This window comes from Leucoraja erinacea, chromosome 19 (genome assembly GCF_028641065.1).
Source record: "Leucoraja erinacea ecotype New England chromosome 19, Leri_hhj_1, whole genome shotgun sequence".
Classification (NCBI taxonomy): Eukaryota; Metazoa; Chordata; class Chondrichthyes; order Rajiformes; family Rajidae; genus Leucoraja; species Leucoraja erinaceus.
In genome coordinates this window covers 5047769-5066583 of record NC_073395.1, presented here as the reverse complement: position 1 = coordinate 5066583, position 18815 = coordinate 5047769, and the positions used below count along the sequence as shown (strand labels likewise).

At 40.6% G+C, this 18815-nt stretch overlaps 1 protein-coding gene across 1 annotated transcript in view; it reads left to right on the top strand.

Moving 5' to 3' along the window:
- erc1b (ELKS/RAB6-interacting/CAST family member 1b) overlaps positions 1-18815 on the top strand; it is a 394538-nt gene that overhangs the window by 364646 nt on the left and 11077 nt on the right. The window contains exon 18 of the mRNA XM_055650144.1: positions 2733-2924. Within this exon, the coding sequence (XP_055506119.1) occupies positions 2733-2924 (192 nt within the window). The remainder of the gene's footprint in view (positions 1-2732; positions 2925-18815) is intronic.

The window sequence follows — 18815 nt, the reverse complement described above, 5'->3', positions numbered from 1 at the left end:
CTCCAAAGTAAGAAACTGATTGGGCCTGTGATGAGATGCTCAAGGATGGGTGTCTAGGGACTATGTCAGGCCAATTTTCCGGGCCTGTGAATCTGTGGAATCAGAAGGCAGTGGAGGCCGGTTCTCTGGATGCTTTCAAGAGAGAGATAGATAGGGCTCTTAAAGATAGCAGAGTCAAGGGATATGGGGAGAAGGCAGGAACGGGGTACTGATTGTGGATGATCGGCCATGATCACAGTGAATGGCGGTGCTGGCTCGAAGGGCCAAATGCCCTACTCCTGCACCTATTGTCTAAAACTAGCAATTAGATGGGATCAGCTTGTGCGCATTGATGTTGACTGCAGGCGGTATGTTGTGCGTCATGATTCTACAGTAGAATTTGGGAGCAAGAGTTGAAATTGGATGATATGGGCGGAAGACTCCAATAACATGTTTCCTGTCACTAGCGTGGCCAAACCCTTAATGTTTAAATAAGATCCCTCTCCTCCTTCTAAATTCCTGTGTATACAAGCCCAGTCGCTCTATTCTTTCAACATATGACAGTCCTGCCATCCCGGGAATTAACCTCATGACATTTCGCTACACTCCCTTAATAACAAGAATGTCCTTCCTCAAATTTGGAGACCAAAACTGCACACAATACTCCAAGCGTGGTCTCACCAGGGCCCTGTACAACTGCAGAAGTACCTCTTTGCTCCTATACTCAACTCCTCTTGTTAGGAAGGCCAACATGCCATTAGCTTTCATCACTGCCTGCTGTACCTGCATGCTTACTCTCAGTGACTGATGTACAAGGACACCCAGATCTCGTTGTACTTCCCCTTTTTCTAGCTTGACACCATTCAGATAATAATCTGCCTTCCTGTTCTTGCACCAAAGTGGATAACCTCACATTTATCCACATTAAACTGCATCTGCCCACTCAGCCAAGTCACCCTGCATCCTCATAGCATCCTCCTCAGAGTTCACAGACTTTTCTCTGAACTTTAGAACTTGATCCTCTAATCTGTACCCATAGCTCATCCCTGTTGTACTTGGCATCATTTTTGTTATTATTCTTTCCAAATCCATTCCAATATATATATGTCCTTTCACTAGCCTAGTGACCTAAATTAAACACAGTATTCCAGATGTGGACTCAACTAGGACTAGGGCGCATTGCAACATCTTAAAATAACCTCCGACTGTATTCTGTTGGTTAAGACACAATTAAATGTCCCAATTTTAACCAATAAAGACAGAAAATACTGGATATATTCAGCATGTCCGGCAGCGTCTGTGGAGAGAGAAACAATTGACCTTCAAATGAATGATTATCTTTGATCTGAGACTGTTATATTTTCCCAGATGCTGTTGAACCGACAGAATATTTCCTCTAGTTTAGTTTAGTTTGGAGGTACAGTGTGGAAACAGGCCATTCGGCCCACCGAATCCGCACCGACCCGCCATCCCTGCACACTTACAATATTCTGCACACACTAGGGACAATTTACATTTATACCAAGCCAATTGACTTACAAACCTGTATGTCTTTGGCATGTGGGAGGAAACTGAAGATCTCGGAGAGAACCCACGCAGTCATTGGGAGATCGTACGGACTCCGTACAGTCAGGATTGAACCCTGGTCTCCGGCGCTGTAAGGCAGCAACTCTACCGCTGCGCCACTGTGCCTCCCTAATTGAACTTTATTTATTTTCAACATCTGCATTTATTTTATTTTTGTCCCAATTTTAAGCCCTAATTCAGTGGTGATATCCACATCCCAAAGTAAGTCAAGATCCATCCAGAAACCAAAGCACATGATATAACTGTAGTTACAAAAATGTATTTCACGTGGGACACTCGACTGAGCTCTACAGCACTTCTAAGAAGAGAAGAAAACTGTTCCTGATGTCCTAGACGACATTTATCCCTCTCCCAATACAGCAAAACGGTATGCCTGTAATTACCATGTAGCCCTTTAGAAAACTCAGCTGCATTTGCCTATAAAAGAGCAGTGATAACACTTTGGAATTACTTTGCTGGCTGCAAAATGCTTTGGAACATCTTGAGGTCATGAAAGGTGCGATATAATGCCTGGAATCTTTCTCTTGTTTAACACTGAGCAGGTTGTTCATGATAGTAGACAAAGATGCTGTAGAAACTCAGCCGGTGAGGCAGCATCTATGGAGTGAAGGAATATTCCTTCGCTCCATCGATGCTACCTCACCCGCTGAGTTTCTCCAGCATTTTTGTCTACCTTCGATTTTTCCAGCATCTGAAGTTCTTTCTTAAACAGGTTGTTCATGATGGTGGTGAGAATATGAAATATAAATCTCAAAATCGGGAATAATCAGAAATAAAACCCAGACATGAATGTAAGATGTCAAAGAGTGCAGAAAGTAGATCCATCTGCTTCAAATCATTGCACTTACGCTATTTTGAAATAATAGTGATTTTCTTATCCTGCTGCCTTGATTTTATGGTCCTTGTGTTGTTGTTGTGAGTTTCAGATTCTTTCTTATTTGTTTGTATGATTTAGTTGTCAGTAACTCATTATTTTGTGTTCATTTTTATTTTTTCTTTCTCTGGCTGCGCTGTAGATATGTCCCTCCAGCTCCTCTGCTTATCTTGGTGATCAACGTTGTGGTGGCAGTGGCTTCTGCTTGTTCTGGTGGTAATGGCCGTATTTGCAATGGCAACACACAATGGCTGATGTTTAATAGGCTGCCCCCTGTGCTTTCTTCCCACAGATCGTCCAGTCACTATTAGAACTGAACCAGAATCGCAGTAAACTGAAGCTGTACATAGGACACCTCATGGCTTTGTGTCAGGACCGTGACTCACAGATTCTTCAAGGATTGACACCACCTCCAGCGTATGGTGGCATTGATAACAACAGGGCAATGTGGGAGGAAGCACTGCAGAAGATGACCTCAGAGCAGGTACGAGAAAAGTATGGATAGTTATTGGTCAATTGTGATTTTCTTTCTTTTGCAATGCAGACAGTTCAGTGAAATTTGCCACACTCCTCTTGTACACCCACTGCCATGATGTGTTGTCAAGTCTCTTCCCACAGCTGTCAAAATAGTCTAATCATTCAAAACCTTTTGAACTAATAACCCCATGAGTTCACAATTTATAGCAAATTCATTTCTGCTGCGTGAAGACTTTATTGGAGCGACATTTATCATTCGAAGGTTATAGCTACATTATTCATATTGTATAGAAAGTCCTAGTGTGTTTTTTTCCTTGTATCAAAGATGTATCAATGTTGCAATGTCACAATAATTAACTTACCTTTTCATTTCCAAGGCCCGGTAAGGACTTTGTAGCAGGGGAAAGAAAGGTGTGAATCAAGTTGAGATGTTCAGGTATATATTGTTGGTTGTACACAAAAAAGCTTCAGCGGGTGCAGCAGCATCAATGGAGCGAAGGAAATAGGCAACGTTTCGGGCCGAAACCCTTCTTCAGAGGGCAGAATGGTGTTTTGCATCAGAGATTCTTAAAGAAAACTGGAAATCTCCATGTAATACATTTGCTGGACCTGGTTGTCATAGAAATGTGAATGGAATGGTGGGGGACAAAATGAAATGTGATCACCAATAATAGTCAGATGTATTGAAAAGAGGATTTCTTTGACTTTGCTGTTATTTTACCGACGTGTACAAACAAAAGGGCGAAGAATAATCCAGGAGAGTATGTACAATATCTCAAAGATTTTAATTCAACTCAATAAAATCTAAGGGGAAAGAACGTTACTTTGTTCAAGCAATTGAACTGGTGTCAAAGGGAGAACTTTCTGCCTTATTTCCACAAAACAGGAAGGTTTACCACTGCAATAAAAGGCTTCATTATATTTGCTAACTAATTTTAATCTTTCTTAACATACCCAACAAATGATCCGCTAATAAGGTGTTGTTATTTTGGGTTGTCATTATCCAGCAATTTCCAAAATGTTTTAACTTCTTAGTTTTTAATGTTCTGCAGGATTATTTATTAAGACAGTCAGACAAACGGGAATTTAGGATTTTTTGCATAAATGGTGAGGTTTCGTATTTTTTAATGTAGCCTATAATTGCGCCTTATTTTTAATGAAATTAAAATTGACCATGGTGCTGTATTTATGTTATCAAAGTGAGGGCTGTGAATGATGCAAATAGAATTACAATTTCAGACAGCCACTCAAACATTCCCGAGTCCAGTGTTCCCCAGCTGAATGTGGGATCCAGTTCCCTCTGCCTTGCCCCAATAATATGTTTTGAGCCAAAGCTCAGAAAGACTCTGAAACAACACTAATATGGGTAAGAGATTTAAAACTATTATCTACATCAGTCATCCTGTGGCCTCAGTTGATTTGCCAATTTAATATAAACTAGCAGCTGTTTTGTACTTGAATTGGAGGCACACTAGAATTAGGAAACTAAGCAAAATACTTTGTATGGAACCAATAAAATTTACAGAGTAAACTTTTAGTCATCCATCTAGAATGTGTTGAACGTGGGACCAAGAGGTGAATCCAGTGCATGTTCACTCAAACACGCATTTAACTTCACATTATATTTGCATTATATTGCAAAATTTCAGGTTCTTTCCTCTCCCGATGCTTTCAACATGATGCTCTAGTTAATAAAGATATTGTGCCTTTCGTTCACCTATATAAAGTGAATTTAAAATAAGGGAATAAAATACAATTCAGTGGCATCTGAAATTCTGTAAATGCCTCATTTTTGTTATCAGTAGCTACACTGGGAGACATCAAGCACTTCTTACTGAAAGAGCCACATTGGATTGTTACCAGACACTCTCAGTAGAGTGCACTTTGATGGCAGAGGAGCTAATAGATCGTAGCTTAGATCTATCAAATCGTAGATAAAGCAACGTAAAAGCTTATGCACTTACTCTACATGAAAGGTTTTGTGGTTAAGAACAGTTATTGTCTTGTGCTCCTTGTAGCGATGTAATCTACTTATTATAAATGTACAAAATTATTATTATCCAAAAATATTCTGTGTAACCATCATGAGAACTCACGGAAACCACAACTGAAAATGTGTGTTGGTCTCGCTAGCTGCTTGTACATGCCTCTGCAGCATAGTAAATGGCACAAGCCTTTGAATGCTCCAATAATTGAAGCCGACCTACACATTCTTCCCATGATTTATCACAAGACAGAAGGTATTCCACACAGCAGTCACAGCACAGCAAATATTAACTAACAAGAAATTAGTTTTCACCTCAGTGGTTAGCAGTCAGCTTGGTGAAATGTCTGCTGTGGGTGGAAATTTCCATTTATGAACAAAGACAACAAACCTAGTTGATAAAAATGTTGATGAAATGATATCAACCGGCATCCTATCGAATCCATCTTTAATTGCTGTGACTCTGTACAAGGCTTTGGTTATAAATCGTAAGTGTCTTCTTGTGCACTGAGCCTTTCCAGGGATAAAAAATGTTCACTGATACACGGGCCAGTGCTTGAAGTCATACTCATTTATCTTGTGAATGTGTTTCCAAAACTGTGTCAATTTGAGGGCAGCAACAAAATGTCAGAATGTGCAGATGTATTTTCAGTAGCATCTTCAGTATCAGTGGCAGATTGTGATGCAGTGTAATTAATGGTGCAATGTAATATTCCCTTGGCTCCTGTGACATGATATACAAATTCCACTGCTGACTGATGAATCATAAACCCGACCAACAAATAGTGCCAAGCATTGTTACAACAATTGAGAAGTGAAGAAAAAGTGCTGGAGGAACTCAGCTAGTCAGGCAGCATCTCTGGAGGACATGGATAGGTGGCACTTCGGATCGGGACCCTGCTTCATTGAGAAGTAAAATTACATTTGTTAGTATTGTGACTCCAGCATATTTCAGTTGAGATTTAATTTGGGATTAAGAGCATTTTGAAGGAGTCCTGATTTGAGCAGAATAACAAGTAGCTGATCCTCCCCGAATCTTTGCTTTGTATGTGTTTCATTGATCTACTTCCATACACACTGCAGATTTGCATCAGGTTTTGTGTCAGTAATTTTTCTGTTCTGAGATAAACATTCCAATGAATCTTTGGTATCAAGAAGATATCTTGCCAGCCTTTAATCTTGAATGAAATGTCCCAGTATTGGCGGAAAAATCCCTAGATTGTAGGACACCTTGCTTCTAGACAATCAAAACCCATTCACTATTTGATGCAGGAAGTAATCTTCAGGTGGTTGACTTTGAGTTTATTCAATCCTGTGGGAATTAATGGATCGTTCCAACTGCAAATGGGAAATCGCTATTGGCAGTAAATCAGTCTTCCACCATCTGAGCAGCTGCCTTTTGTGTGAGTGGCATCCGTAGATTACATCATTGTACAGAAATGGACGGAGGGAAATTTAAATAATCGAAGTTTTTTTTTATCATGTTTTTTTTTTTTAATTGCTCGTAAGTCTTAACACTATACTTGCTGTTTTATTAATAACTGCACTGCACTTGCCTTCTGAAACCCAGAAGTTTATCTCTTCTGCCTTTCTGGGCCTTCTCATCCAACTGGGGCAAAATCCTGAGGTTTCCGTTGTCGAGAGTCATCACTAACAGATCAATATTACTGTAAGAAAACACACTCCATCTCTTCAGGAACAAAGAATGAGCAGAAACTGCTGCCTTACTAGTATACCCATGTCTTGAGAAATAAAGAAAGATCTCACTTGATCAATGTTTGAGACACTTTACAATGGAATGGGCACAGCATAAGATGGTGAGTTTGATCATTTGCCAGTTTCATCCTTTGTCAGTCAGATGCAAGATTTTGGATGGGTGAAGGGTCGGAATCATTTAGGTTTAGGCTTGTTATTGTCACGCGTACCAAGGTGCAGTGAAAAGCATTGTTTTGCATGCTATCCAATAAAATCAGATAATATACAAAAATGCAACAAGTCAAACTTAAGTTCAATAGGTAGAGCAAGCGGAAAGATACAGTGCAGAATAGAGGGATAACATCACGTTAGATATGGTTTGGAATGTTGCTTCTGGTAATCATTCACTGAGAGAACTGCAAGAGATTTTCAGATGATCCCATCATTTTTTTAATTATGCAGGGGGAAAATTAGATAGTCTAAGAAAAACTATGGGAGAGTAATGGGCAAAAATATAACTAAAACCCAAAGAGATTATCTGTGAAGTTCTGACCGAGACAGATGTGTGTGCTTACCCATATCTATGCAAGTGCAGAGGGTTAAGTAAGATGTAAAACCTCCAGAGTAATAGGTAATTGACTTTGTCAGCTGCCTGGCATGGAACACATGGGAATCATTAATACAAGTGCACAGAAGGAGAAGCTATTTGGCTGCAGAAGGTTAAGTTTAACAGGAAGCGACCATCCACTAACATTTTTACAGGGCACTTGGCTCTTGTAAATGTCCTAGATTTATAAGAAACGGTCTCACATTTAAAACAAAATATTGAAGCAGTCATCTATCAGTCAAAGAAAATAATTTTCTGTAATGAAACAATTTGGGTGTTATTTATTTGTCCATTGGTCCCACGTGTAAAGAATTCATTTTTGCATCTTTGGAATTCGAAGTTTAAATTCAACGCGGAGAATGACAAAAAATATCAAAAGTATCAAATGTTTATAATGCAAGGAAAATAATAAATCAGTTTCACAGGATGTTCATACTTTTCTAGAAGAACATTTTTAAAGTTTTGTTGTATTCTTTGAGACCATTTTCACCTGGCCATTCTTTCACAATGAGACACACATTTGCTGACTTCGCTGTATAACAGTGAATACCAGAAATGAGAAATAAGCGTATGGTTGGATTTTTCTTTAATGCAGAAATACCTGACCCAGTCTTGAGAACTGTAATATGTTTTGATTATTTGCTAGTTTCAGTGTAACAGTGTGTGTGTGTGTGTGTCCTTGCCTGCGTACATCTGTTTATTTGTTTATTTTGAAAGCAGTTCCTTTGAGAAGTCAGCTTGTTCCAAGTAACATAAGCTGACCTCCTGGAAGGATAGTCTATAATAAAATGCCAAAAACACAAATTGTTATCAGTCTGATTTGAGAGGAAGTTTTGAGTAGGATCCAAACGAATATCGTTCTAAGATATTAATTGATTTCTTAAATAAACAGAAGACAGTTTTAAGACGGACCACACAGTTTGTTAGCCACAAGATATCGTTCTGTAAAGCTTTTTTTTAATGAGTTATTACAAGCATGCCAAGTAGCAGAAGTTGTGAATGAGATTGGTAGACACAGGTTGGGTTAAAAGGCATGTAAATAAGTAAATAAACCCATAGAATTGGTTGGTATTTGAGAGTACTGTGGAAAGCTGGGCAATAGATTTATGAGGCAATGAAATCATTTCAATGGATACACAAGACACCAGCAGATTAGAAACAGGCTAATGTGATTCCTACCTTTAAAAAGGGTGATAAAAATACATGGGCAGCAACAGACCAATTAGTCTGCAATCATATTTCAAATTATACAGACATAGAATTTTACAAAATCACAAAGAGCCAGGTTATTCACTGCATTCTGACTGACCAACCGAAAGGCCATCCAGCACAATCCCAGCTCCAAGCCTGGATATAGCCTTGTACATTAGGGCATTTCACATTAATGTCCAAATCCTCTACCCCCTTCCAGGCAATTAGATTCGGATCACTAATAGCCCGTGGGAGAACTTCCCTTACCTGATCGTTATAATCTTGGAATGCTGGGTTCTCTGTTGTGGGATATGGATCCTTCTTGCACTCTCTGGACCCCCTCCTTATTTTTAAATTCACCGACTAAATATGCCCTCGGGTATCTCTGTTCCAGTGGAAACAACTTCAACCTACCCACTCTTCTTATAATTGAGAAACGGCTTTCAACATCCTAGTAAAGCTCCTTAGTATTTCTGCAAAGCCATCCTGTCTGTCATGTGGAGAGCACCAAATGATTGCTGTACCTTAGTTGTCAGTTTTTGTGTGATTATGCAGTTCCAGCATAACCACCCTTGTCTTACACTTTATGTCTGAACTAATAATGTATCCTGTACAACCTTAATCAGTTTATAAAATCTTAAGAAATGTCTAGGTGTGGGCCACATGGCCATTCAACTAGAACTGCTATTTAAGTAGAGTCAAACTTCATACTCGTACTCGCTAGAATTTAGAAGATTGAGAGGGGATCTTATAGAAACTTACAAAATTCTTAAGGGGTTGGACAGGCTAGATGCAGGAAGATTGTTCCCAATGTTGGGAAAGTCCAGAACAAGGGGGTCACAGTTTAAGGATAAGGGGGAAATCTTTTAGGATCGAGATGAGAAAAACATTTTTCACACAGAGCGTGGTGAATCTCTGGAATTCTCTGCCACAGAAGGTAGTTGAGGCCAGTTAATTGGCTATATTTAAGAGGGAGTTAGATGTGGCCCTTGTGGCTAAAGGGATCAGGGGGTATGGAGAGAAGGCAGGTACAGGATACTGAGTTGGATGATCAGCCATGATCATATTGAATGGCGGTGCAGACTCGAATGGCCGAATGGCCTACTCCTGCACCTATTTTCTATGTTTCTATGTTTCATCATTTTCCCTTGGTTTTTGTTTACCCTGATTCTTCTGCGTTCCAGGTATCTATGGATATATTGAATGACAGAGCATCCATTGCTCTCTAGATAAAGAATTCCAGCAACCCCTTAGCTGTTAAGTAAAGAAACTCCTCATTGCATAGCTACATATTCATCTATATTTTGTGAGACAGTCCGAACTCCCAGCCGAAGGAAACAAACACTCAGCACGCATCCTGTCAAATCCTTTCAGAATCTAATCTTATTCGCTCTTATTATTTTCAACTCCAGTTGAAAATATCCAACTTCCTATTTCCTTATCGTAAGATCTTCCACCATTTCCTTTCTTGCTTCTTTGAAATACATTTCATCCAGGTGTGAAATTGTGCGTAAAGCACAAACTCACAGGTCGGACAAGCATCTGTGGAGAAAATGGACGGGCGACGTTTTGGTTGAATAACGGTCCTGACCCGAAATGTCATGTGTCCATTGCCTCCAAGATGCATTTTTGACCCAATGAGTACCTCCAGCACTTTGTGTTATGCTCAAGATTCCAGCATCTGTAATACATTATTTCTCCTGGTGATGTATCTACTTTTTAACCCCAATAATATCCCCTTATTATATTCTCCCTAATTAAATTTAAGTCATTCAATACTTCAAAATCCCCCTCCTTAATTACAGTATCAGTATTGCCCCCATAGTTTGTGAAGATAGACACAACTACTCATGATGAATCATGCCCAAAACTTCCACCTGACAACACAGATTATATTTCAGCCTCTAAGAGGCCCAGTCTTTCTTTAATTTTGCTCTTACTCTTCATATACTTCTGAAAGAAAAAAGGATTTCCTTTATTTTCACATTTCAATGCTTTCATGCCCTCTTGTTGCTTTCCCAGTGTCCTCCTGCACTCTCACTGCACCTCTAATCTTTCTGCAGTATATTTAGATCTTGCTATCTGATATAAGTTCCCTTTTTTTCCCCCTAACTGTCCCTGTACGCACTTTGACATTCGGGGGTTCTCGAATTGGGAATCCCATTTATTTTTAGGGAACCTATTTGCTCTGAACCCTCACTGTCACCTTGAATGCCTCACAGTGCTCTGGCATTAATTTACCTTCCAGCAGCTGTTTCCAATTTTCGTTTGCTAAATTATATCTCAGCCAAGTAAAGCTTCCCTTCCCCCAATTCCGAACTTTACCCTGATCTATCTTTGGACCTTTCTGTGACCATGCTAAATTTAGCTAAATATAATAACCAACACCAAAATGCTGTCCCAGTTACCCCTTCCACTGCTCAAGTTCATTCTCGAAAACCTGTCCTGAACTTCCCCCACTCATGTTGGTCTCATAACATACATGCTGATACAGTCCCCATGAATTAATTGCCATGCAAACCTTTTAAACTGATTTTATACCAGTTAATGTGGAAAGGTGTCCATATATTTGCCCTCTACAGGGTCTATAAAAACATACCCGCATATTATGATAATGGAGTTACACTCATTTCTGTTCCCTTGTGGGATCCTTCCAGTGAGTGATCTCTTACACAACTTTATAAGCAATGCTATTGACCACCCACCCCCCTCTTTTTTTTGTTTTCCCTACCTTGGACTGAATAACATATACTAGTAATATTGATCTGCCATCCACATCCTTTATGCTGTGTGGCAATACCTGCTACATTCTCAAATTTCCCATTGTATAGCTGTGTCAGAGTGAGGCCCAGCGCAAATTGGAGGAACAGCACCTCATACGTTGACTTCTCTAAATTCAGGTCGCCCTTGCTTTCTATCTCCATCCCCTCCCCCATCCCAGTTCTCCAACTAGTCTTACTGTCTCCACCTATATTATTTCCTTGTCCCGCCCCCTCCCCTGACATCAGTCTGAAGAAGCGTCTTGACTCGAGACGTCGCCAATTCCTTCTCTCCATAGATGTTGCCTCACCCGCTGAGTGACTCTAGCATTTTGTGTCTACCTTCGATTTACGAGCATCTGCAGTCCTTTCTTAAGCATGTCACCTCATCTGCCTTATTCTCACCATGACTTGCCTTCATGTGCACATTATTAAACATTGCCAACCTCTTCTCTGTCTATTTTCTGGTCTCTGTTTCCTCTGTCTTACAAACTTGTTCACCATTTGTCTGTCTACCATTTCTAGTTTTTTACCTCAGCCTTCTACATGTACAATCTGTTTCTCACTCCCTTGACAAGCTGGTTTTAACTCTTGCCAGGAACCCAAGCAGAAATCCTCATCATTCACTTTATTTGTACAATCCATTTGGCTTTCAAAGGTCCCTCATCCCCCAAAGAAGTCTCAGTGCTGCTGTGATCTGAAGGACTTTGTGCATCATCTTTAACCACTTGATTGCCTCCTTTTTCTGTTGATACAATGTTATGGCACTGGAGGTTTCTGGTAATGACAAAAATTGAGCCTGTTTAAGAAGGAACTGCAGATGCTGGAAAATTGAAGGTAGACAAAAATGCTGGAATCCTCACCCGCTGAGTTTCTCCAGCATTTTTGTCTAACATTGAGACCTGCATTGATTCCTCTTCTCCTGAGATCCCTCAAATCTTTCTCACTCCTTTTTCCATCCATGTCATTGCTACTGATTTTGGACCGCAACTGTGTCTCCTCCTACAAGTGACCAGCTCTTGCGAAATCTTACAGAGCAGATGGAGGGGTGGTGAATGGTGCCACAGCCTCAAAAGAAGAGGAGAGATTTTGTAATCAGTGGGTGGTGAATTTTTGGAAATCTATTCCGAATAGAGTTGTGGAGAATGAATCACAAATGCATTCAAGGCAGAAATAATGGATTTAGGGCATGTTAAGGGCATCGAGATATGGGATTAGCGAAGGAAAATGGGACTGCGATAAAAAATTAGCCCAGATTTTATTCCATAGGAGAAGAGGCACAAAATGCTCAATGGTCCTGCTCCCGAGAATAGTGGTAGAGTCATACAGTACAAACACAAGCCCCCTGGCCCAACTTGTCCATGACAACCAAGATGCCCCAGCTAAATTAGTCCCATTTGTCGCATTTGGCCCATATCCCTCTGAAACTTTCCTGTCTGTGTCCCTGCCCAAATGTCTATTAAATGTTGTTATGGTACCTGCCTCAATCACCATTTCTGGCAGCATGCTCCATATACCCACCACTCTAGAGAGTTGTGAATCTGTGGAATTCCCTGCCTCGGTAGGCAGTGGAGGCCAATTCTCCGAATGCATTCAAGTGAGAGTTAGATATAGCTCTTAAAGATAGCGGAGTCAAGGGATATGGGGAGAAGGCAGGAACAGGGTACTGATTGTGGATGATCAGCCATGATCACATTGAATAGTGGTGCTAGCTCGAAGGGCCGAATGGCCTACTCCTGCACCTATTGTCCATTGTCTCTCCATTGTCTAAGTGGAAAAAGTTGCCCCTCAGATTCCCATTACATCTTCCCGCCTCTCACCTTAAACTTATGTCCTTAAACATCCCCTCTCACCTTAAACTTATGTCCTTAAACATCCCCTCTCACCTTAAACTCATGTCCTCTGGTTCTTGATTCCTCTAACTTGGGTCAAGGACTCTGTGATTCTTTCTTATATTGGTATTATTTAATGCTCAAAATGGCTTGCAGCTGCTCAGTGAAAATCTACTTTGTCACCTGGAGGCAACATTCCATCCTGAAATCTTGTAGCTGTAAAAGTAGCTCTCACCTTTGAATTCCCATTGTTGTTGCTTCCCGCGTGCACCCTCCTTTCCCACTTCCCCCCTCTCCACCCCACCCACCCCACCACGTCTAATCCCAGCACCGCCGATCTCTGTGCAGCTGTACCGCCCACGGCACATGAATGAGCAGTTGTCTTTTACTGAGAAATCATCATCCTAAGCAGATTCTTATCCAAACATTGTCTAGATGTTGAAATACACTCTACTAGATGATTCATGGGGATTTTTTTTAGGTTTAGAAATTTACATTGGCATGTACTTTCAGAATTAATGTCGCGCAGTCATCGGTTTATTCTTGCAACAATCCAACCTTCCTGCTGAGCAGAGGCATTTCATTTCCAATGTAGTTTCGGAAAGGGAAACCTACCTTGTCCTTTCATCTGGAGATGAACAACGTACAAACTCCAGCACCTGTGGTCAGGATCGAATCCTGGTCTCTGGCGCTGTAAGGCAGCAACTGCACTACCCTCTAACTCTACCTTGAGGTCTTTGTTTTCAACCTGCTAGCTAACTCCCTAAATTATCTTTGCACGACCTCATCTGTCTTCCTAGCCATGACCTCTGGCAGCTCATGTTCCCCCTACATAATGTCATGTGCCCGCTCCGAGAAGCAACACACCTTCCTGGAGTCCCACTCGTGGCCACAGGACCACCTGTCTCTGTCTCTGACTACAGAGTCTCCCATCACTAGTGCTGACGTTGTCTTTGGCCTACCCAGCTTGACGCCAGAGCCAGGCATGTTGCCAGTGACCCGGCTGCTGCTATTTCCCTCTGAGAATCCATCCCCCAATAGGATCTAAACTGGAGTGCTTGTTTGAGAGGGAGATAGCAGTCACCCAACAACCTGTGATGTGACCACTCCCGGAAGCTATTTGTTGAGAATCATCGAGACCAGCAAGCTCACTGTATGAGAGAAACAAAACCCACTCGATATCACAATTGTTCCTGCACTAATGTCCCATATGATAAATATTGTGTTTATTTGGTTTAATGAAGCAAAAGTTATGCTCTTGTGCAGAACAGCATTCTGGTTGTCTTTAGTGCTATTTGACGAAATTATAAATTACAGTAGGTTTTCAACTAAACATTTAAATGAAAAAGTATTAACTTCACTTTTTGCTGCATGAAGTGTCAGGTTGAGAGAAACAGTGTCCCATTGTCTACAGTTAATCAGGATGTGAGAATTGTTTATACAGCTGCTGTAAGTGAATGAAACACTAATTATTAGCTGTTGAGTGGAAAATGCCACCAACTGTTTAAGGGTTTTTGTATGTGATCTGATAATATATAACATTTTGTTGTCTGATTTTTATCCAAAATTCTCTGCCCCCAATTTCTCAAATAAATAATGTTTTGAGTTAATTTCTATATAACTGTGAGTAAAAAGAAAGGTACACATTTTGTTTGCTGACCTTGTTCCCTCTGGCACTGTAGATGTGAATTTGCTCATTGCATTTTGCAGTCCTTAATTGGTATGTTATCATAATGTTGTTTTAGTAAGATTTTATTTTTATGGTTGCTTTAATTTCTATTTCAGAATGAAGGAGTTCCAGAATGGAATATGTATACTTATTTATCTATTAATGATATATATTTGTCCAACAAAAAACAAATTCCTCCATGACTTAATACTAAGTAGTTGCAATGATGAATCGGAAATGTAGGGATTAGTTCTTGCAGACATAGAAATCTATCAGTAAGTCAAGCTCCATATACTGCACCTCACTTCCCAAACTTAAGGGTCCCCTTTTGTTGGGCTGCATGGGATAACTCTCCTCCTACTCCCCCCCCCCCCCCCCCCCCCCCCCCCCCCCCATTCCCCATGGGCTTTGAATCTCAGTCCTGCCTCTGTCTAAAGCCCCAGGACCTCATTCCTAACTGCCAAATAGTTCCAATAGAGTTGAACTTTCAGAGGAGGAGCAAGGACATTTTTAGGTGATGTTCCCAGGGATCACTGTAGGCACCAGCACTATACCTGAAATATTTTAATGACTCGGACTGGGGTGCACAAGGAGCAGAATATCTTGGAGAAACAAGGAGCCACAGATGTCGGTTTACCAAGGTCAGTCTGAAGAAGGGTCCTGACTCCTAATGTCACCTCTCCATGTTCTCCAGGGATGCTGCCTGACCTGCTGAATTACCCCAGCATTTTGTGTCTTTCCTTGACACACATCATGGCTTACGTTCATCGATAGCCTGGTGTAATGGGCGCACAACCAGCTTCTGAACGTTAACGCAGGAAAGCAGATCCATGTGGGAAGAACAAAAAAAGATACAATAATTAACGGGTTCATTTCCAAAGGGAATGCAGGAGATGAGGAATCTGGAGGCATATGCACAGAAATATGTAAAGGTGATAGGATAGAGAACCAGGATAAAGCATTTGGCACAAAATACAGAAGTGGTAATAAATAAACTTATCATGAGTTCTGGAATTTAGTACATCTAGAACTTAATGATTTCACTCATTTCTACTCACTGAAATTTGAGAAGGATCGTGAAAACCTGGGAAGGTGAAAGAAAAATTGAGCAGTTGTGTCATGGGGAAATTGTTCTCTTTGGATTTTGATTTTATTGCCATTTTATTTTTCATGGGAGTGTGCTGTGTATCACTACATGGTCCACGATTATCTCATTTTAGAAGCATCATTTTCCATTCTCTATTAGATTGCGGCTTTATTCTGTATCTCTTCTCTAATTCCATATAACATATAACCATATAACAATTACAGCACGGAAACAGGCCATCTCGGCCCTTCTAGTCCGTGCCGAACACTTATTCTCCCCTAGTCCCATCTACCTGCACTCAGACCATAACCCTCCGTTCCTTTCCCGGCCATATAACTATCCAATTTATTTTTAAATGATAAAATCGAACCTGCCTCCACCACCTCCAATGGAAGCTCATTCCACACAGCTACCACTCTCTGGGTAATTCCCTTGATTACAGTTTAGTGACTTTGTTCTACACCATCTATATAACTTTGACCTCTGATGTAGACGATCCAAATCCAGCCACTATATTCTAATGTCATTTATTTATTTATCCTTTTCTCCAGGGATGCTGCCTGGCCCGCTGAGTTACTCCAGCATTTAGTGTCATTTATTTATTCTTTGTCTTAAAATCTGTCAACTGGTGTGGCCTTTGGCCATTTAGCAGTTTCTCTTCTTGTATCTGATTCCCTGCAATTTTAGCTTTTTTCTTTCTTTCTTTCTTAGGGTTAGGGGTATGTGTTCACTCATTCTTTCTGAGATGCAAGAACCTCACCCTTTATTTGAGGATAATAATCCCTGAATGCTGAACAACGGGAGAACGCTACCATTTACATTCTCCACTCAACACATTCCTTATTTACCATGCTGGTTGTTGTTGTTCATCCAAGAGTCAAGAGAAAGTCAAAAGTGTTTAATTATCATGTACCGAAAATGGAACAATGGCATTCTTATTTGTAGCAACATAACAAGTCTGTAAACGCAATACTCATAGATAACACAATAAAAGGAGGAAAATACAATATTTTTTAAAAATCACATCTTCACTAGCACACTGAGTTTAACCTTGTATTCATCAATAAGCTTCCTACAGTAATTCCATAAACATCTTTTGCAAATGCAATTACACAAGGAATCACAACATAAGTTGGCAAATTGAGTGATCTGTTGTTGCAATACTGTGTTAAGGCCCTGTCCCACTGTACGAGTTCATTCAAGTGCTCTCCCAAGTTTAAAAAAAAATCAAACTCGTGGTAAGCATGTAGAATGAATGTAGCGGGTACGTTGGAGCTCGGGGACGTCTCTTAGCGGCTCGTAACGCTAACAGCAGGTACTCGGGAAGACTCACTAACGGCAGGTAAGCTTGGGAAGACTCGTGAAGATTTTTCAACATGTTGAAAAATGTCCACAAGAGCCCCGAGTACTTATGAGCGGCCATTACCATAAATCTCCGAGTTCGAATCAGGGCAAACTCGGGGAGAACTCTTGAATGAACTCGTACAGTGGAACAGGGCTTTAAGTATTTAAGAATAGAACCAATTTCATGCGGAATCAGTCTTTCCTTCTATCCCGCTTCTCCGTACATTGGTTATTAATTATTTTGTGATGTTCAGGTACTTTAGACAGATTTGCAAAGCCATTTTTAATGGTCAGAGACCAAACAAGTATGGGGTGCCTGTTTTGGATAATTGTTCAGAAATGAAGGTGGCTTTTTAAGACATGGGGTGGCAATCATAAAAAGAAAAAGGAGACTGTGAAGATGATCAAATCAGAAGTGTATAAATGTTTAAAGAATTCAAAAGCTATGGGATAGGGTTGAGGATCAGACTGAATGAACAGCTTAATCGGAGAACTGATGGACTGGTGAGGAAAGATATTTTATAATTCCTAAAGATAGTTTAGAGTAGATTTCTACCCAATGGCACCCTGGTGTACAGAATCACATCTGCCTCCAGTCAACCGAAAAGAGGGAAAAGCGAAGAAAGCACGTGAAATTGATTACAATTAAAAGCCTTGTGTTTCTGTATATTTGTTTTATTCTCTGTTATTGTTGCCAATGTTGGCAATTATCATTGAAATTTAGGATGTACAATCTGGGAATGTTTATCTTGCCATCCCAGGTAAATGAATTGAAAGGAAGTTTACTGCATCAAAGGAGAATGTTTACTGATTTTCATACAGATTAGAACCATATGGGAATGGGGGATACTGATGTGGTGCTGGATGTTTCCTCATTTTGGCACAATAAGGGTGGGGAAAATAGACATATTTTGCTGTTCCAACATCACCAGACTGAATGAGTTGACAAACCTATATCGCTAAATGAATGATAATCAATGATTAGCAGTGCAGTTGCTGTTTACAACAGCGACAGATAGAGAAGACGTACACACGGTTACTGTACACTCCCACACTTGCCCTTCTTCTGCGGTGCAGGGACTAGCTCCCAGTAATTTGGACATCTAGCACATTGGCATACATAGGATAGACAGTCAAAATCTTTTTCTCCAGGATGCAAATATCAAATACTGGAGAGCGTAGCTTTAAGGTGAGAGAGGCAAAGTTTAAAGGAGATGTGCTGGGCAAGTCTTTTTACACAGAGGGTGGTGTGTGTCTGGAACACACTGCCAGGGGTTGGTGGTGGAGGCAGATACCATCCCAGCATTTAAGGGACTTTTAGATAGGGACATGGATATGCAGGAAAAGGAGAGATATGGGTTATGTGCAGGCAGATAAGAGTTGATCTTGGCATCATGTTTGACACTGATATTGTGTTCCTTTGCTACACTCTTCCATTTTCTATGTAGTCCTTATAATATGGCTAAGCCATGCAGGGGTCAAAGGGATCACAATATTGCTGGACACACATAATGGAAAAACGTACCCAGTCCCTCCTGACATGTCAAAGTGATACTGATCCCCTCCCTGTGAGATCATGTTGCTCTGGTCAATGACTAACTGAAAGAGGGACATGTGCTTCAAAGCAGCTGGTGTCATCATAGTGGGATCATCACCATGGGAAAAGGAATTCAGTCTCGCAAGGCAACTGCTGATATAATCTTCTTCCTAATAAACTTCAAGAAGAGGCA